Below are 19,843 nucleotides of genomic sequence, written 5' to 3' on the forward strand. Positions count from 1 at the left end.
GACAATGCTCAATGCACAGCTAACGTCAATGGATATGTTCTGTTTCAGCCAGCAGCAACTGGTCATGAGGACAGGCTATAGGACTGAATGTTTCTAAGACTTTACTCTGGAATTTTGCAATTTAAGGCAGGCAGGGAGAAACCTCCATATTTCTTTACCATGAAGGAAAATTTGAGAGATCTTCAGGACAAAAAGCATGTATAGAACCCACTGACTGTACTTACAGGCATGCCGGGGGGGCCAGGATCACCTCTGTCTCCCTGAAATCACAATCATTTAGAAATTAACGATCACAAGCTTTGTTGTTTGTATTTTCTAACCTGACAGCTATTAAGATCACAACCTGTCTGGTCCAGTTGAAATTTGCTTGGATTTTTTTTTTTTTGCATTAAGCTTTATTAAAGTTATGAAAACAATTACATTTACTATGCATGTTTTCCTACAAAACATTTTTTTTCATAGTAAGATACTTACTGGAGGTCCTTTTCCAAAATATGAAACATACACTGAATTTCCTTTTTCTCCTTTTTGCCCTGGATTTCCCTTTAAAGAAAAAAAAATATTTTAAAACATGATTCGCTTACTGATATCCCACATCTCTATGGAGATTGAATGATCCACTAGAACCACCATCACTGCACAAGGATTTTGCAGTTTTTTTATCTAACAAGAACTTTAAAAGTAATATTGCCTTCTGTATGCCTTCTGTTTTGAAGAACTAAGTTCCTGTGGTTGCTGTAGAGTCCTTTTTAAAAAACTTTGCCAATCTTGGCGCCCTCAAAAATCTCAGTCTGATATAGCAGCAAGGCATGATATGTACATATCTAAAGAACAGATCTATTAAGACTGGAGTTTTCTCATGTGAAGTCCAAATCTACTGGATATAATTTAACTAAGTCAGCTACTTAACTATTGATTTCAATAAAATGGGATATTGTTTTTCATTAAATTTAATTGGTTTAAAACTGTACTGGCTTCCTGATGTTACACATTGGCTGTGCAAATCCTAAAGTCAGAATGAAAGAAGGGAATATCCCTGGAATAGTACAATAGAAAGGAGGATTACAGCTGTTTGCAGCTGGATATAGCTCCAGTAGTCTGGATGTAGATTACAGGACAAACAGCAGCTGCGAGGAACACTTTAAACACACCAAAAGTTATATTTGTCTTTGGTTATTTTGCATGTGATCTCTTGTGAAATACACTGTTTTTATTAGATTCACTTTGTTACCTTCTACATGACTTAGGTAAGGGCTTACTAATAAATGTAAGATTCTCCAAGGTAACAGAAGTAACACTGATGAATATGTACATAGTGTTAAATAAAACTATATTGGACAAGGTGATAAGAATAACATAAAAATGTTAGCTGCAATATATAATCAGCTGTAAGAAATTGCTTTACAAAGAGGCAATCTGCATGGAGTGGTTGGAATAGCATTCTTGTCCACAAGCAAATATGGTTACTGTGCCTTACTTCTCTGGGTGGCTAATTTAATTTGCAGTGGAATTTTAGTGTGCATACCCAAGGCTACAGGCCTCTTGTGTTTCCCATTCTCTGTAGGTGGCAAATACTTTTCTAGGCTTGCCAGTGAGCACGCTCCTGGAACTGGGAGTATTTATGCTGTAATTTGTCCCATGTCTCATTTTTCCCTTTATGTCATCTGACTAATTATAAAAGGCAAAACCTCTTATTTTGAAAGCCATAATAAGTAAGAAAATAAGGTAAAATTAGAGTTTGAGTGGAAGTAATTTTACCATTTGGAGGGTTAATGGGTTAATTTGAGGGGTATAAAAAATTAGGTTATTATCGAGTTTTGTATTAGGTTGTGCATTTCATAGCATTTGTTACTGAAATTGGTTTTTCCTAGTTGCTATATTTCCAATCACTTCACACTGGCACCCACTGCACACTGTGGCTGAATCAGCATCTTATTTACCTCCTGCTAAATACGTTTGACTTTTCATGCAAATTGCAGTTGTTTTTACTCTTTTCTTTGGAAAGTGTCGGGGGGCTCTAATACCAACTAACCAGCAATTAATCATTCAGAACTAAAACTTGTTTCTATGAGAAATCAAAGACCGGGGACAAGATCTGTTCAGCAAAATGTCTTTGGAGTTACAGTAATTTATAGCCCCTATTGACATGAATCTGTGTTTTATCTTTATTTGAAGAGAACTGCTAGCACAACCATTTAAACAATCTAAGAATGTTTTCCATGTTAACAGCAAAAGTAAATGATATCGAAGGGCTAATTTTAAACTAAAATGATCTCTCCATATACAGACAAACACCCAGGCAGGATGAGGTGTGCACAGAGCAGCCATGTGGGAAAAGTGGCACAAGAAACCAAGAGCATGATGTTGGAAGAGATCTGCTAATACACTTGTGTGAACAACCACTAAAAATCTTCAGGTGTTATGGGACTCAGACTGTTGAAGCTTATACTTACTGCCAATTCTGCTAAGGTATGTCCCTACTATTAAGGCTGTCAAGAAATTTCAAGTATTGATTAATGGTGTGATGGTTTGAAGCTACTCCTCCTTAGTTGTACTTCCATGAAATGGTAGTGCAGTTACATACGGGGTAACAAAGCAGAGTTTAGCTCTCAGGGTTGTACACTTCAAGAATATCTCACATTCAAGCTTAATCTGTTAAGGCACCAAGTGTCCTTCACTCCCCTTAACCTTAGTAAGCATGCCTGGAAATTCATTGTGCATTGTATAGACATAGTCTAAAACTCCTTTCATTTGTAGAGCTGTTAGCTGGAAGGAGAAATGTACATCAAGAGTATTCACAGATAGCAGGGATGCCTTTCACCTACATAAGGACCTCTTGGTCCAACATAACCATTTTCGCCTGGAAATCCCGGATCTCCTCTTGAGCCATTGCAGCCATCTGGACCACGCTTGCCCCTGGGTCCTTCACTTCCTGGTAACCCCTGAAAGATGGTTTGATATTTATTAGAGAAGCACCACGATAACTAGAAAACTACTTTTTTTAATTAACAGAAACAGCAGACTCAGAAACAAATACCTTGTATCTGAAACAGATGACATCTCACAGTTGTCCCAAGATTCATACTTTTTGCATTAGAAATGTTTTCTGTTGTGATCAGCAGAAATTTTTTTGTGTATAACAAATCGTATTTTATATCTTTGATGCACAGCAAATATAATAGGGACAGAATTGCTTAAGAGAGCAAGACTGAGCTCTCACTTGATTAAAAAGTAACATGCTATCTTCACAGAGAAAGCAGCCTTTAGCCCTCTAACTATAGTCTTTATTGTGGCTGTAAAGAAAAGCTGAAGAAATACAAAGAAGTCATCTCAAGAAGGCTCATCATAAATCAAAGAAGAACAAGACACAGCTTGACTCAAGCATGCAGTAATCTCAGAGATCCTGACTATACATTCAAGAACTGAGGATGTGATTCTCTAACCTAGCAAGAACTAACCCTAGATATGGCTTACCTCTACTGCCCATTAGACCCTGGGCAATAGACTTCCCACAGAATTAAACACTAGTAATTTTGACCCAAAATTATTTTTTTGGAGGGTTCTGAAAAATCATCAGGCAAGTATCCTGGACATTTGCCTGAAAAGTTTTTGCCAGTTTTACCTTCCTCCTATTTTTAAGGTTCTTCATCCCAGTTTGTAGACACTCTTTTTTAATTAACGTTTTTCATAAAAAGAATATACATTTCTTGGGAGAGCACCCTTTTTGTGCTAAATTTTGGCCTTGTACAGACATTCTGGCAGCAGTCCCACTGCCAAGTGTGGACAGCTGACAAGCAGATGCTAAGACACCCACTCAATTTCTGCTTCTGTTTTCACTATCAAAATTCAACATTTTAACTTTGAGCCATATGAAACTAATAAGAGCAGGGGAATTCAGTTCTAATGAACAGCATTTTTCAGAACACTATCTAAGAGATACCATCTTTTACCACACCCATTTCCACACTGAAGAAGACACTCGGAAAAATATAAAATCACACTCTTCCAAAGATATATTTAGAACTCACTTTCCTTCTTCAATCCCAATTTACGTTAAAATTACTGGACCCAGGGTTGATTTTTTTAGTACTTTTTTTTTTTCCTGCAAACAGACTACAGGCAAAAATCAGAATATTTGAACAGGAAACAAGACATCATATGAGATCCTTTCAGAGGTGTTAGAACACAGCAAGCAGATCACAACTTGCTAGACAGCCTGTGAAAATAAATTCATTGTTTTTAATCCCAGCACTAACACATGGGCATGGGCTAGTTTGATCTTCGCTGCCCCACTCCTGCATGAAAATGATGTACTTACCTCACAGGTATTTTGTGGAATTTATCAGTACTAAATCCAGCTGAAGTTAACCTGGCTATCTTAACCTTCTGCAAAACATGTAGCTCTGCAAGTCGCATGACATCAAAAGGTACAAAGCCAAACAATTTATTGACTCTATTATTCTGCTAGAGGATTTGCTATGACTTTACAGAACCTCTAATTTTTATGGAGTAATACTAATTTAATACGTACGGGAACACCGTCTAAGCCAGGAAATCCTGGGACTCCAGTTGGGCCCTGAAAAGAGATGACAAAACAAAGCTGCCAAGGTCATTAACTCTTAAGTAGAATGAAAAACAAGAATATGTGATACTGTCTAGCAAGAAACAAGAAACAGTCTTGTTTGTAATATGAATCAAAAGCTGTACTATCTGAAAAATATTTCATGGTCTTGTCTTAGCAGGGGACTAGAACCAACAGTCACCCGTGTAACAACAGATAGTACAGCAAAGGACAAAGGTCTGACTCTCATACCATTAATTCTCTGAAGGTTATAAAGTGATGGAGAGAGGGAAATTGCCTCTAACTTACAAAATAAATACTTTCTGATCATCTAGGTTCTGTTTCCCTTGACAATATTTAACATTGCATACTTTGTAGACCTAAAAAAGCTGTCTGTGGTGTTTCCTACCTTATCACCTTTTTCTCCAGCTGGCCCAGGCTGCCCATTCTCACCTCTCTGTCCTTTTTCCCCTGGTAGACCAGCTGGTCCTGTAGATCCCAAGGACCCAATTGGACCTTGAGCTCCCAGATCACCAGGCTGACCCTGAAAGAGTCCAAAGAAGTGATCATAAACCATGCAGCAGGAGATGACTGTATGATAAAACACAGCTCACAATATATACACCCTCATGATTCAAACCAGTCTGCTGTACAGCCTGCAGATTTGTTCCACACATCAAATGCTGTAAGAATACAACCTGCAAATTTAACAGCTTGCTTAAGGTGTTAATTTCTTTTCACCAGCACCACCTGTGAGATGCCTGGGATAAACTGCAAGCCCTCCTGGCTCTATCAACGTTAAGTATTATCCTCTGCAAGCATAAGATTCCACTGAGCATCATATTTTTACCACCAGAGAAGTGACGGCTCATTTTAGACAAAGCAACTTTGTGCACAGTTAGAAAAAATCGAGAGTTCCTTCTTTAAGTCACACTATATGCTAATTATCTGCATTTTTTTCTATCTCACATCTACAATTATTTAATGTCTTATTTTAAACTTGTGAAGTTTCCTGCAGGAGGAAAAAAAAAGATCGTTATTAGCTACCACATTTACAGAAAGTATAAATTTTAATAGATTGTGCTAAAATGGTTTGGGAGGTTGCAGAAATTTATCTCTATACAACTCTACTTGAGGATCTGTGCCTACAGTGCCATACAGAGCAGCTCCATGGATTTCTGCTAACTTTCCCATTAAAAGTACTTCCCACACCAACTGGTTTTTTTCAGTCTATAGCATTGCTGTAGAGTCGTTTTGGATTTGTTACAGTTTTTGTTCTATGCTGCTAAACAACTATTAAGTGATAGATTCAAAGTGCTGAATGAGGCAAGCTTTCTAACCAGACTTCACATGTGACCTGTCTGCACTTTCACCCTACAAAATCTACGTATTTACAGGTCTTTATTTCTCTTACTCATCTTTTTTCATTCTGCATCATTATCTTCATTTAGCTATAAATTGTTTTGTTTCTAAACTGAAAAGTGTTTTGCTTTCTTTTCAGAATTCATCAATCAATCCACTATACCACAGTATTAAAAAGAAAGCAAGATGGAGCCCCATGTGTTCCCAAGAAAAGCAGATGGCTCTAAGACCACTTGAGGGCAGTAAAGGATATTTTGGTACAACCTCATTTACAGAACTGAGACACCAGACATATATTTCTATAAATGGATTGAAGTAAAATAAAATTACAGAAATCAAAGGTGATTGGAAGAAGATAAGTTCACTTTAGGAGTCAAATTGTGTTGAATTTGAACAGAATTTAATTGCTTGCTTTTCAGTATAAACATTTCACCGGCCTCAATATGAGTAAAATCCTATCTTGTGAACTACAAGACCTAAACATATTTTTATTTATTCCCTATTTGTCTTTTAAAATACCTCAGTAAAATCAGTGTGATTTGACAGTTGGATATGAAGAAATGTGCAATATGCATCAGCCAATCAAATCAGCAAAGAAACAGAGGAATGAGAAGATAACTTAGTACCTGCTTAGAACAGGAACTACTATACACTTACGCTGTACTGGAAGCAGAATTGGATCACCACCAGTCCTGAAGACAAGAAAAGAATCCCTACACTTACAAATAAGGACGACCTGGGAAAATATCCTCCTACAACTCATGTTCCACTTGTCTTTAGTGGCTCCTCTCAGTTAAACCTTGATCCCTCCTTCCACTGAAGCCACTGGCAAAAGCTCCAAGGCAGAATCAGCATATTGGCTCCAGCAACGCATAGAATTTTCTTGATACCATAATTTGAGCAATGCAAAATATTATGCAAATTAAGGGCTACTAGTATTAAACCCTGCTGATTCTGCATCCTTGTTAACAATGAATGGACAGTGTAGGATTCTGGGTGTTTAACTGCAGTATTTGCTTGCATGAACAGTCGCAGCCTGTCTATTGGCAATGCTTGGCACATCTCCATTGTAAAACTGAACTTATTTATTGAAGTGCTTTTAAAGCAGCTATTTACACCTTTTAAATGCATAATAAATAAGGGAAGCACAACCAGTTCAATTAAAGAATCGTTCTGAATATAAGAAAAGTGAAATGAATGGGATTAATAAAATACAGACACTAGTAAAATACAACTGTTTCAACCATTCACTCTCCTGGAAGCAGTATGGGTTTTTTAGTACATTTAGTGAACTGTTACCATGCAAAATGCAGCATTCAGCAGCACGAAAAAAACCCCACACAAGGTATTTCTCAGTAATGTTCTAATGCCTTTGTCTTCATGTACTTTGTTGACCACAATTTTCTGCAACAATTTTAAAATTTTGAGTTCCTAGTGTATATGCTCTGCACTCAAGAGCTGAAAGAATATTTTCAAATCATGTTTATATCCTTCAGATAGTTGAAGAAACTTCATTGTCGTGGTACTCAGAAGCTGAGACACTATTATTTCTATGCTGGTTATCCATCATAACCAACCAAGAAACACTTCCAGGACATGTAGTCCTTTAGACTGATAAAATGTCTTCATTAGATGCTACCCTGTGAATTTAATTGACTCCATGGTTTATGTCTTCAGTAGGAGGTGGTGAAGTCATCAAGCACAGTGACTGAATCCAGAATCCACAATAGGTTTGGCAGCTGATCCAACTCCAGCATGCCATGTGAAGCTGGTGGATTGTCTCTCTTTCTTTCAGCTCAAAGACTGATAATGACTGGGAGCTTTGTTTAAGACCAAACTGATACCATGTCATAACATCTATTATCACATCTATTATTTGTGCCCATCCAATGTGACTACCGCAGCACTACAGTCTCAGGACAGCTGTACAAATAAAGAGGATGAAGGTAGTCATGCTCATGTGGAAATGACAAATTAGCTCAGTTAAAATGACCAGAATATTATGCCTGCTCTGCCATCTGATGCCAATAAATTCCTTTAGGATTTCAATGCCTTGCTAATTGTCTAGGTCAGGGACTACCCATGCCAAGACTATGGTCTGTTATTTTAGCATATCCTGAGCTTGACCTGCAGTAAGCAACTGACTTTTGACAAAACAAGACTATATTTTTTTTAATTAAGTATGCTTCCTAGGACTAGGGCTGCAAATACTTCAGAATCATGCAGCAAAGCACTTAACGCTGTTGGGGAAAGGCAACAGCTACAGTTATTTGCAATAACCTTTTTTGGCTGCCTGAGACACCAGAGCACCTGTTTCTTAGAGTGCCCTAAGCACCTGATTATCTGAAAGCAAAATCTTTTAAAGGAGTCTTAACTGGAAATCAGAAACAGTGGTTCATGCTATTAGAGTGAATTGTCTTGCTTCCTGTTATCAGTAAAGTCAGAAGAAGGCCAGTTATTGCCTTCAGTTATAACAGTCCCTATGTTACAGGCTATGTAGAGAGTGTAGGCAAATAACAAAGTGCCCTTTTTCATCTTGCAGTTGGTGCTGACTTGCAGCCAGTCTTCTTCCTTTTACCAGGACACAGAAAGGGAGGAAGGCAGAACGGTTCAGGGGCGAGAAGAGTGCACACAGAGGCATTTGCAGATGTTTTCTTTTGCAAAATGCTTAGTGTGGTGGGCGCATCTGCTGTTCCTCTAAGCTCCACCCATGTCCTCTCCCCTTTTGGAAGAGCAAAGCCACAGCTTCCAGAGCTTGTGGGAGTGTCCATTCTAGGAGTTTCCACTCCTCCACTCTATGTAAGACTGAGACAACACCATTTTCACTGTAAGTCAAAGGCTCCAAAATAAGCCTTCTAAATGTTGACTTTATCAAGATGAGATCAGTCTGAGAAAGCACATGAACTGGCATTAAAGCCACTCTCTTGTCCTTAATTGAGGACATTTTTCTGTGGCTGTAGGTTAAACAGTGAGTATCAGACTAATACACGGAATGTACTTTATTCTCTATTTGATCAGAAACAACAGATGACATAATGACTTTTCAATATTAGACATCTTGTGGTTTATGCTGCAGTAGCACCTCAGTGCTTGACCTTTCTCAGCATCTGTATCTTGTTGCAAATTACTGGCAAATTTTGGGCTGTTTTATCATATTATACAGTGATCCAACATGCTATAGGAACATAGTACCTGATGAGCAGCTTAATGTTGACTCTGGTACTCCACTGAAGCACAATAAATCACAGTGAAGTGTTGAAAATATTTTTCACCATATACTTTGTGTTTTAACCCTGTGAAACCATGGAAAGAAAAGGGACGCAAAAAGCCAGTGGGTGTCACTGTTGTGTTAAACACTGAATAGGAGAGAGTTTGGCACTGAAACTCCAAGAAACACTGCTTATGGTTCACAGAGTGGTTTAGACCACAAATAATTAACACCAGATTAGCTCATAAAATAAAACTAACTTTAGCTCTGACTTGTTTTCTTGAAACAAGTCAGTGATTGGTAATTTTTGCTTAATTCAAATCTATGAAAAAGAATGATTTTGTGGAGGTTTTGTCTTATGTGGAAAAGCTTGCCAATCTGCAGCAAACACTGTATTTAGTATGGTGGGACAGGGGAACCAAAAGTAGTACGGAAAGAAAGATGCTCAATAACAAAAGGAATGCTAGCTTAACTAGATCAAAACTTTGGAAACATGTCTAATATGAAAAAATCTAATTTATAGGTGCTGTAGCTGGACATGCTATATGAAGAACTCTTACAGTAAAGAGACTGGAGTGATCATGTTTCACATTCCGGTAAGCAGGATCCATTCCCTACCAGTTCAAATCCCAACTTCCGGAGCCAGAGCATAGCCTACTGCTCTGCACAGTGATTGAAAAAGTCTGGTCTGCTTCAGGTGCAGATTTAGGGTCTCATTTCTCTGTGTTTGTTTTTCTGTGATTCTCATGGTAAATAGGTGAAACACGATAGAAATACTACAGAAATAGGTAACAGGTCTCAAGAATCTTCTATTTTAAAACTGTATCACAGCTAAAATACTGGGGGAAATGATCAATAAGTATGAGGCAAGTGATGGGAGAGACCTGGGTTTCCCCAGATGCATGTGTGCGTCTCTCTGATAGTGCATTCCACTAAACACATGTATTTGAGAGCAAATAGATAGCTTTTATCTATTAATTTCCTGAGCTTGAAAATTCAAATAGAAGTACTGGAGACTTAATGGGAATGACAGATTGCTATTGCATACTGACATGCAAAAGGTGTGATTTAATAAATGCCTGTCCCCAAAACCAGAGAGATTTTGCAGTTTCCCAGTTATTGAATCTTAAATATGTTAACACTGTGCTGTAAATCAGATTCAGTTAACCCACAGGATCTGTGAGGGAGATATAACTACCCATAAGATGGGTGAGAGAGATGTTACACAAGAAGATGCCACAGGACAGACCTAAAGTATGAAATTCAGAATTCTTACCCTGCTGCACTGAGATATACCCCAGCTGACTTTCTGACTTACCTCTGACAATCCCCAGGTTTAATGTCTCTTATGAATTCCTACTCCTCACACCTCATATGCCAGAAAAAGTGAGACCTTCCTCTTAGATTTCTGTTTGCTAGGTTCAGTCGTACACTAGTATGAAAAGAGACCACTTATATTAATCTGCAAAAGGACAAACGTTGGTCTGGCTGAGTTATGTATCAGTCACTTTTCTTCAGGCATTTCACATGATCTCATGAAAGCTAGATCAGGTTGGGTCATGAGTAGATGCTTGCTTTCTAAATCTACTTAACTATATAAACAAAGCCAAAGGAATTGAATGGGATCAAACTCTGGGGTCAGCACAGGACAGGTTTACAATCAGGCAGTGCTAACCGCAAACTTTTAACTGTCTAACTTGTCAGGGCAGCCAGCATTTTTGGAGGTTACTGATACAACACTGTGGGGGGGGTTAGCAAGGCAACTACTTCTAAAATTAGAGAAAGAGGAAGAAAAGGAGGAAAGTTTTCATTACCTGTTGGGTCTGTCAGAAGAAAATTAAAATCATGGATTATTATTATTATTCTCATGTGTGAGATCAAAGATGAAGAGGGAGATGAAAAAACTAAACCAATGAATTTGCTGTTTGCCTCTAATTGAAAAGATTGACTGCTATTGTCTACTGGAAGACCATACATCTTGACTCAGAAAGAAGAGGCAAGAGAAAGTCTCAGTTGTTGCAGGCTAGCACAAAAAATCATATACATAGTATTTACATATAAGCACATATATACACTGGAAGTGTATGTACTTGCACTAATGACTTGTTCCCTTCATCTATCTTTTCTATAAACGAATACATATATTAGTACACAGTATGCACACAGAGATTTAATACCATGATTTAATGGTGTCCTATGGAAGAAAGAGTCTTTCTGAGTTATGACATGAGATCAAGCGATTAATAGGAGAATGTAAAACTAATTCCAACAAGGCTGTAATGCCAGTTAAACAGAAGTTGAATTTTCATTGTGATGTGGAAAACTGCAATGATCTCAAGATGGGATACACTACTAGCAGTAGTGACTAGAGTGTTTATTCAGACAGCTAATGAGTAATAATGCAAACCTGTTGATAGCACAGTTATTGAAGGTTGAGAGGAATAAAAACCAACAGGTACACAAACTCTTCTAAACCTAGTAGAGCAACCAATGCGTAAGTATGTTGCTTTAATATAAATAGTAAAATTCAGCTATTTACTTCAACTTTTCCCCAAGCTTGCCTAATTACAATACACTGATTATGGCCTCGGCTGTTTCCTTTTCTTACCACCATGGTCATCTTTTCTCTAGCTAAGGCCTCAGTTGCCTTTTCCACTTACAATGAAGAAGGCTTTCTATGATGACCTGTAAAAGATTTTCAAATGGGCAACTAGAAGGCAAAGTCCTAATTCCCATGGCATTCAGTCAGGCGCAGTGTTCTTAGGCTGTCCTGGTAACCACAGCTTTAACTAATCACACTTCCACTGCACTTCAGAAAATGAAGGGAAAGAAAGAGCATTATGCCAGGATGCCAAAGACAGTAGGGCAAGATTTGAGGTCGTAACTTCTTATGGAAACTTCAAAGCATACTACATTCATGCCAACCACTCAACTCCTAAACTTAAATATATTTACGAGGTTAATTTTAGGTGTGTATTCTCTTATTACCCTTTTTTTTTTTTACTGTTTTAGTGGAGAGCTACAGCTTTGTCACAGAGAGGTTACAATCTTTTCAGTTTTACAAAACGTGAAGAAACTTCACTTGTCATTGTTAATTACCAATAAACAAATCTGTTTTCTATCAGCTCTAGGGCTTTTGTTCTACTTGAATTGTTACAGATAGACTCTAAATCTGCTCCAAAACCAGAAATAACATTTATTCACTTTAATAGCTACATTTCCAGTGAGCAATGCTCCCACTGAAAGACTAAGAAGGAAGGTAACATTCTAAAATTAGTAGAGTGACAACATCATCAAATACCTGTCAGTGTTTGATATGTCAACAAAAATCCCTAAATTAAACTAGCAAAAATATTTTTCTCTGCTTACAAAGTGAAACCCTTATCAGATGGGCACACCTTAACTTTGAAACTACAACTGCTGTTATCAGCAGATGGATATCCTGACTGCTCTAAAAATCCCCTTTTCTTTAGTGTGTGGAGAAGGGTGTAGGGAAGTGATCAGTAGCAATGTGCAAAACAAACCACTTAGGTTCTTATTCAGCTGTTAAACTATCTTTTGTAAGATGAATTGTATGACATCTGCCTAGCAAAGTCTACATTATGATTCAGTGGGCATTCTTCCTATGGATAGTAATTCCTCTGCATTTCACTACATGTCTTACAAATTAATGCCCTTTTCTAAAGAGTATCTCCTCCACTGCATTTCTTAGGGGAGGTAAAAGTTAATGGAAAAATTCCTCTGAAACTGGAACTCCATTCGTAAGCCAACAACAAAGACTCAGAATAACACAGGAATGGTCATGTTCCAGCTAGTTTAATGAAGGATTTGGTTGCAGTTCTTGGAAGAGTTTGAATAACACATTTAATCAATTCATAATAGGTCTGACCCAGTGTGTTTCTAACAGAGATGATACCTTAGCAGTCCAACAATGCCCTTGCTCCCCTGTAAGTCTTAGATTCCATGTTCAGTGGAAGATGATGAAAGGAATACCCTACATCTGACTCCCTGTGGTAAGAGATTAAAAAAGAAACACAAAATAAAAAATAGGTGGCCTGGTTTATGTGCATCACTGTAACTCAGTATGTACACTGATGCAGCTCACTCAGATGCTGCCTTTCTCACTTAAGCCGCTCTAAGCCCCCAGTATTGCAGCTGGTTTAACAGAGAGGAATAAGGACTTGTTAACTTCAGGGTGTTGTAAGGTTGGCTTTCCAGTGGGTCTGGATGAGGTTATTGTTCCATTGCCTTTTGCCAGCAAGTACACAAATTTTCTACAGTCTTTTTGTGCTTTCAGCAAACGTTTGCTGAGAGGGCAGCTAGCTTCTGCTAATTAGTGAAAAAGGGAAAAGTATGGTGCTAGGCAACCAAATTTATACTGTTGCCTTTATCTCTGCTTCTTTATTTCATAAACTGTACACTTCTGAAATGTTAGACTTGCATACTGTATGTTGCTAGAGGCTTTCAATGATCATTGGTTTCTTGCACTTTAAACAAAAGATTGAGGACACAAAACTGAGCACCCAGCCTAGGAGAAGAAAAAGTGAAAAGCAGATAAAGCAGATGTTTTGCATTCTAGGAAGCTAACAATAAGATAAACAAATCTTTTATTTTGTAATGGGTTGTCTCCACAGAAGCCAGGAAAATCAAGTCAGTGTGTCAGAGTGTAAAAGTAAAACACAGCAAAGTTTAGAAATCACTGGGATTGTAGGATGAAAAAAAAAAAAAGATTAAGTAATCCTATAGAAAATAATTCATCACCATACATCAGTGTAGAAAGTGTTTGCCCATATATTCCTTAAGTGGTGTTTAGTTATGTCACTTGTAGTATAGAGTCTGCTGAGTACTTTTATTTCTTGCATACTGATTACTAGAAATAATTGCATGAAATAGAAACTTGTATTACAGTGGAGAGACTTTACCTATCAGTGTGCATGTACTTCAGAGGTGTTTCAGAAAATAGTACCATTCTCAGACTTACATTTGCATAATGACCTTGAATTTATTTTTACACATTTATTACATTTCTCTTTGGCACTTAGGTTCAAGCCCTTGGAAGTATTTAGAGAGCTAACTGCAGATGCATGAATCATGGTTCAGTTTAGCTGTGGAGGGAAGGAGAGCTTAGGAAAGGCCTGTAACAACTGCTGTATTTATCACTGACTGACTATGGGCATGTGATTCAGAACCTCCAGGCTACTGACAGAGAACCAGAACCAGGGAATCTTCCTCTAGCGCCTCAGTCAGTTGTTTTTAAATGGCACTTCAGATCAGGTTTTTGGTATCCAAAACATTTTATTCAGTAGTGCTGAGACACTGCAGTGCTGCTAGTCAAAATACTTTTCCTGGGGTGCCCTTTTGCTAACCAAGTGTCACAAAGATGATGCATTCCAGCTACTATCATGAAAATCCTACAGCATGGGGGACTTGGGTACAGACATAATCCTAGATGATAGGATAGGATCCAAGGACATCAGTGCAGTGATCATGACACAGCAAAGCATGCAGCTAACTGCAGCAGCACAGAAGGAAAAGGTGTGTCTTGCTTCTGTGGTGACTCCAGCTGCGCATAGATGGGGCATGCAGCTCTTCTACAAACCAGTTCACCATGCTGAATCTTTCTAACCCTGAGCTTTAATATGTAGTTTGACACAGAACAAATTTTTTCACTAACTGACAGTTTTTCAGTTGTTCACTAATCAGGACAATTATTTAAGTAAGTCCTCTCTTCACACAACGTTTAAATTGCTTACTATCACTACATAGATCTCAATACCTAAGATGATAAATGAGTCATTATAGAATGGTTTGGGTTGGAAGGGACCTCTAAAGGTCATCTCGTCTGACTTCCCCCTGCCGTAAGCAGGGACATCTTCAACTAGATCAGGTTGCCCAGAGCCCTGTCGAGCCATCACTGGACTGTACTTCATTTAACAAAGAGCAACATGTAATTAAAAATTTTCATATATAATATAGAGATCCCTTGGCCTGATTCAATATTTTTTATTACTACAAAGAAAAGACAATTCAGGGTGTTTTTTTTTTCTAGTTAGTGCATTAAGCTGGTAAAATAAAAAGCCTGCAAGCTATTCTAGAATCACCTAGCGCAAATAAGAAACACCTAAGTTTTCGTAAAACTAGTAAATGGCATAGACATTCTCTTTTAGCCCACCCCTTAGCAGAAACCAAGCAGAGATTTCTAAACTTAATATGACCTTTCTGTAGCTCAAAGAATTGTTAACACAAAGAGGCATCGCAATTATTACAAACCTAATCCACATACAAACTTGTTTAGAATCTTAACTCCCTTTGATGACAGTTGTACTCCACATCAGTGAGAGAATTATGCTAGTTTGCTATAGTCAGACTTATTTATGTCTGAATATTGATTTACTGATTTGTGCTAATCATACTGATTTTAAAGGACACCTATGTGCATAAAATGAACAGTATTTATAACAGCAATTATCCTCAGTTCTAATCATCACTTACTCTTGATCCTTTTTCTGGAAAACACCGACAAACTGAACATTCCTGTCCCCCACATGGCTCAAGGTATGAATATCCTCCCTGGGAAACGAAAAGGTATAGGTCTGTCAATACACAGCAGACAGCAATCACTTCATCAGATATGTCTACTTGACAACATGAGCCAATCAGATAAATTCCAAGGCAAGAGGCTTGGCTACCCTTGCATACACCCACAAGGCAATTTCCTTCTGATGAAGCAACTCGCCATAGCAGCAAGCTCTTCAGCTTGGCACACATAAACCTTTCAAAATACTTGCTTAACAGAATCCACACATCAATACTATATTAAAAACCCTTCTAACCTGCTTGGACCCCTCATCAGCCGAGATACTCTGGCAAAGTAGACGCAGTAAGCAAAAGCTTGTTACAGTTGCTGTAAAAGGTGAAACACATTACCTGCAAGTTATATTAAGTGTTGCTAAGCATTACAGCTGAATACAACTAAGGAAATAGCTACAACTGCAAAAAAAAATCTAAGTATCGGAATTTAATTTGTAATCATGTAAAATTTGTAACTCACCACACTATGCTAGGAGATTTTTTAACTACACTTAAATAAAAAGGCAAAACAGTGATAAAGCCTTGCATTTAATTGTCTATTAAAGGACAAAAGAAGTATGTGCAGGTTGTAATTAGGCATTGTCTGCCATTAATGTACTTATTTGTTGCATCAAAGTTTTCTGTTCTTCTCTTAATAGCGAAGAAGTGACTACTTTGTTTCATTAAAATGCAGTAAAGAAAAAAGTATATCTGAGGAGAAACTAAACCACAACAAAATGCAAATTCAGTAGATTTCTTGTGTGGTAAGTGAACATGATTTTACTGTTCTCTTCTCTTTTCCCAAATGTAATATTAAGCTTGTACCAACTATATATACTATATGTGTTTATATACTCACTTATATGGCTGGCATTATTTTTTCAGCAAAATTGTGTAATTGATCAAGGTTGTTACAAAAAGAATGGCAAGGACTTGAAGGATTTAAGAATAATTTAAGCAAACAAGTAAAAAGTGATGCAGGAAAATGTGCTCAGTATGGGTTTCATTTTTATCAAGGTCAACATTGTTTTGTCACTGGTTTTAACAACTAACAGAACACAATAGGTTCATACTTTGGTTTTTCAAGGAGAAAACACTGCCAAACAGTAGATAAGGAGGAAAATTCTGTTCTTTCTAGCTACAATATTTTCAGAGCATCTGATACTCCCAAAGTTCAGAACAAGAGGGTGTGATGGTTTCTCACAGGCTGTTTCTCTTTGGTACACTGCATTTCCCATGGAATTACCAATCTACTCCACATTCATTCCTCACCTATTTATAAAAAACTTGTCTCTGCTGGAATATCAGTGGAATGCAAGTTTCCAGTAATACCTAAGCTGTTACTCTTTGTTCCAAATAAACACATTTATTTTAAAACACATTTCAGTTTTCAGCAGTTCAACTAAAAATGGATGACTTGGGAGAAACAACAACAAAGAGCTTTTAAATATTTGAAAGAAACAGAGGACAGACTTGAAGTTTTGGTGAGGGCAATGCAAAGATAATGATGACATGGAGGACAGTACAGAGAGGAAGATAACGTAGACATTGACACTGTATGATGTGTGAAATTTTGGCTTTGGAGAGATGGGAATGTACAAGGAGGGCAGCTGAAGATCAAGGGCTTGCAAACTAGTCTGATGTAGAGCCACTGAAAGGATTTCATGAGGAAGGAGACAGACTCAGTGCAAGAGGGTGCATTTTTATGTGCAGCTTTACAAAAGCACTTCAAGATGCCAAAGGTAGAACGTAGAAGAATCCAAAAGAGAAAAGCACTAGTAGTTAAGCTGAGCAACAGGAACAGAAATTTAGAACTGAAAGAAACATCACTGGTTTTGTAAAGTACTGCAGATGATTTAGATTTACGTGAGTGTCACTTGTTTGAACCATACCATCCTGTCCTTAACCTGTCAAAAGGAAATATCACTGTCACTTACCCCGGCAGCTTCTTGGGCTGAAAAAACAACCATCAGCCACCTGATGGAAAAGAAGGAGAAAGCTAAATTAAAACTAAACTTCCAAGATCCAACCTGCACAAAAATGTAGCCTCTAAGTGTGTACACATGAGTAAATCCTGTTTGGGGTAATTATATTTCAAAGGGGTATGCACCATCACAACCTGGTCAGCATGTGCCATAATTATTTGTCTTTTTGTATTTGTGAGGCTGAGTACAAACATGCATGAATAAGACTGTGTAAAAATTCTTTAAACTTCCTCCTTGTAACCTGTTTCAAATCCCACAATTAAGGATGGCCAGAGAGGAACCACTCTAGGCAGATTTCTGCACTTCCATGGACATCATGGTGTGAAAACTGTGCAGAGATGGAGGTGGTCTGCCCCAAAATGACCTGGCTGCTGCTCTTTGATTTTGCTCAGAGAGTGTGAGGAAGGAGGGAGCAAAGTAGCACCCAACAGCCACAGAATTCCAGAGCAGCTAATGGGGAAGCCTATTGCTAGTGATGGATTACAAACCTGAGATCATGTCTTTCATTATTTCTACATGAAAAAAAAAGGATGAAAAAGGCAGCTCAACATTTCTGCAGCAATACAAGAAAAAAAAACATTATTATTATGAACATTGTAATTATTAATGAGAATAAAGATGGTCATTACATGAAGTGATAAATTAGATATGGTCATTGACAGGGCTCTGAGCAACTTGATCAAGTTGGGGATGTGCCTGCTTACTGCGGGGTGGTTGGATTAGATGACTTTTAAAGGTCTCTTCCAACTCAATGCATTCTATGATTCTGTAACTACTGTCTATTATTCTCCAGGCTGCAGTGAAGCTTGTATCAAAATTACCTCAACCTGCAAATATTCAGACATTTATTAAATATCTTAAAAGTCCTATTGAGATCAACTTTTTTTGTTGTTCTTAGTCACATGGTCAGTTCTTTGGAGCACTGAGAACTGTGCCTGCAGACAGGCTCTATACATACTTTTTCTCCATATCAAGGTTGGCCACGCGTGAGGAGTTATTTCTTTCAGAAAATGCCAAACTCTTATGAAATCCTTGCATAGCTGCAATGGAAACCTAATGATGCTGTTCTTGATGCATACCTCTGCAGTCTCCCCTGTTCCCTGTCATGTGTTTGCCAGTGTCCCTCGTAATTTCAAAATCCAGGGCCTCCTAAATCCAGACAGATGCTGCCTACAGACTCATTTCAGCACACAACTGCTAATGGCAAGTCATTCACAAACCACACAACAAAAAGGAAAGAAGCCTTGGAGGGATGTCTGGGTTAGCAGGCTGCTATGTTGGGGAACATCCAAATAACAAGCAGTCTGGGTTTGCACAAACCAAATAAACTTTAAAAGACACTGGAGGAAAATCGGGCACATTAGCACAACAGAAGAGTGCCAGGTTCAAGTAAAGTACATTTGCTGGGACATGAGTTTTCCGTCAGTTTTTAGAGATTCCCTCACTATCAGAAAGACCTTCTATGTGTTTCAGATGGCCCAGCAAAGCATTTCACATCCCTAAAAAGACTAGTGCAAGACATTTTATAAAGAAGGAAAACTGGACTGGTATTTGCTAGAAGATAGGATTTTTTTTCCTAGAGGTAGACTCAGTGATCCCACTTCAACAGTCTAACAATTCCAGGCCATAGTGATTCTAATTTCCCCTAAGGATCATATCTCTCTAGAAAGAAATCCTGACACAGTTGCTAGCAGGTTATTTCCATTAGAGTCTCTGAAAGTTTCCTTAATGCCTTTCAAATAATTACTCATCATCTGCAAAATTATCCTGGGACAGGCACGCAGCTTTGAGATGGTCATTACTTTTTTTTTTTTCCCCTCCAAAGATGTTCATCACTAGGAACATCTTTCCTTTTAAAATGGACACAGAATTACAGTCCCTGTTTCCTATTATTTAAATAGTTGAATACCCATGATTTTAAATGGTAAAGAAATTACAGACCAACAATCCAAATCAAATACAATAAATTATTACATAGGCTTATCAAATGTATGACAGGCTAAAAATTATTTAACTGCTGACTTATCAGTGTTAAGTTGATAGCTAGGAATACATATCTCAGTGACTTTAGCTAAAAAATGTAGTGATCTGTGAAACTCACCAGGCAGCTGTGATAAGCCACTTAATCCGTTCAAATGAATCCTTTGTTAATGCCAT

At 37.8% G+C, this 19,843-nt stretch overlaps 1 protein-coding gene across 1 annotated transcript in view; it reads right to left on the reverse strand.

Moving 5' to 3' along the window:
- Positions 1–19,843, reverse strand: part of COL4A4 (collagen type IV alpha 4 chain) — a 58,417-nt gene extending 38,574 nt beyond the window's left edge. The window contains exons 1-8 of the mRNA XM_054385901.1: positions 19,788–19,843; positions 17,639–17,678; positions 15,624–15,701; positions 4,971–5,105; positions 4,532–4,576; positions 2,826–2,942; positions 475–543; positions 225–260 (exon numbers count right to left, since the gene is read on the reverse strand). Of these exons, the coding sequence (XP_054241876.1) occupies positions 225–260; positions 475–543; positions 2,826–2,942; positions 4,532–4,576; positions 4,971–5,105; positions 15,624–15,701; positions 17,639–17,678; positions 19,788–19,843 (576 nt within the window). The remainder of the gene's footprint in view (positions 1–224; positions 261–474; positions 544–2,825; positions 2,943–4,531; positions 4,577–4,970; positions 5,106–15,623; positions 15,702–17,638; positions 17,679–19,787) is intronic.

Source organism: Indicator indicator, chromosome 13, assembly GCF_027791375.1.
Source record: "Indicator indicator isolate 239-I01 chromosome 13, UM_Iind_1.1, whole genome shotgun sequence".
Classification (NCBI taxonomy): Eukaryota; Metazoa; Chordata; class Aves; order Piciformes; family Indicatoridae; genus Indicator; species Indicator indicator.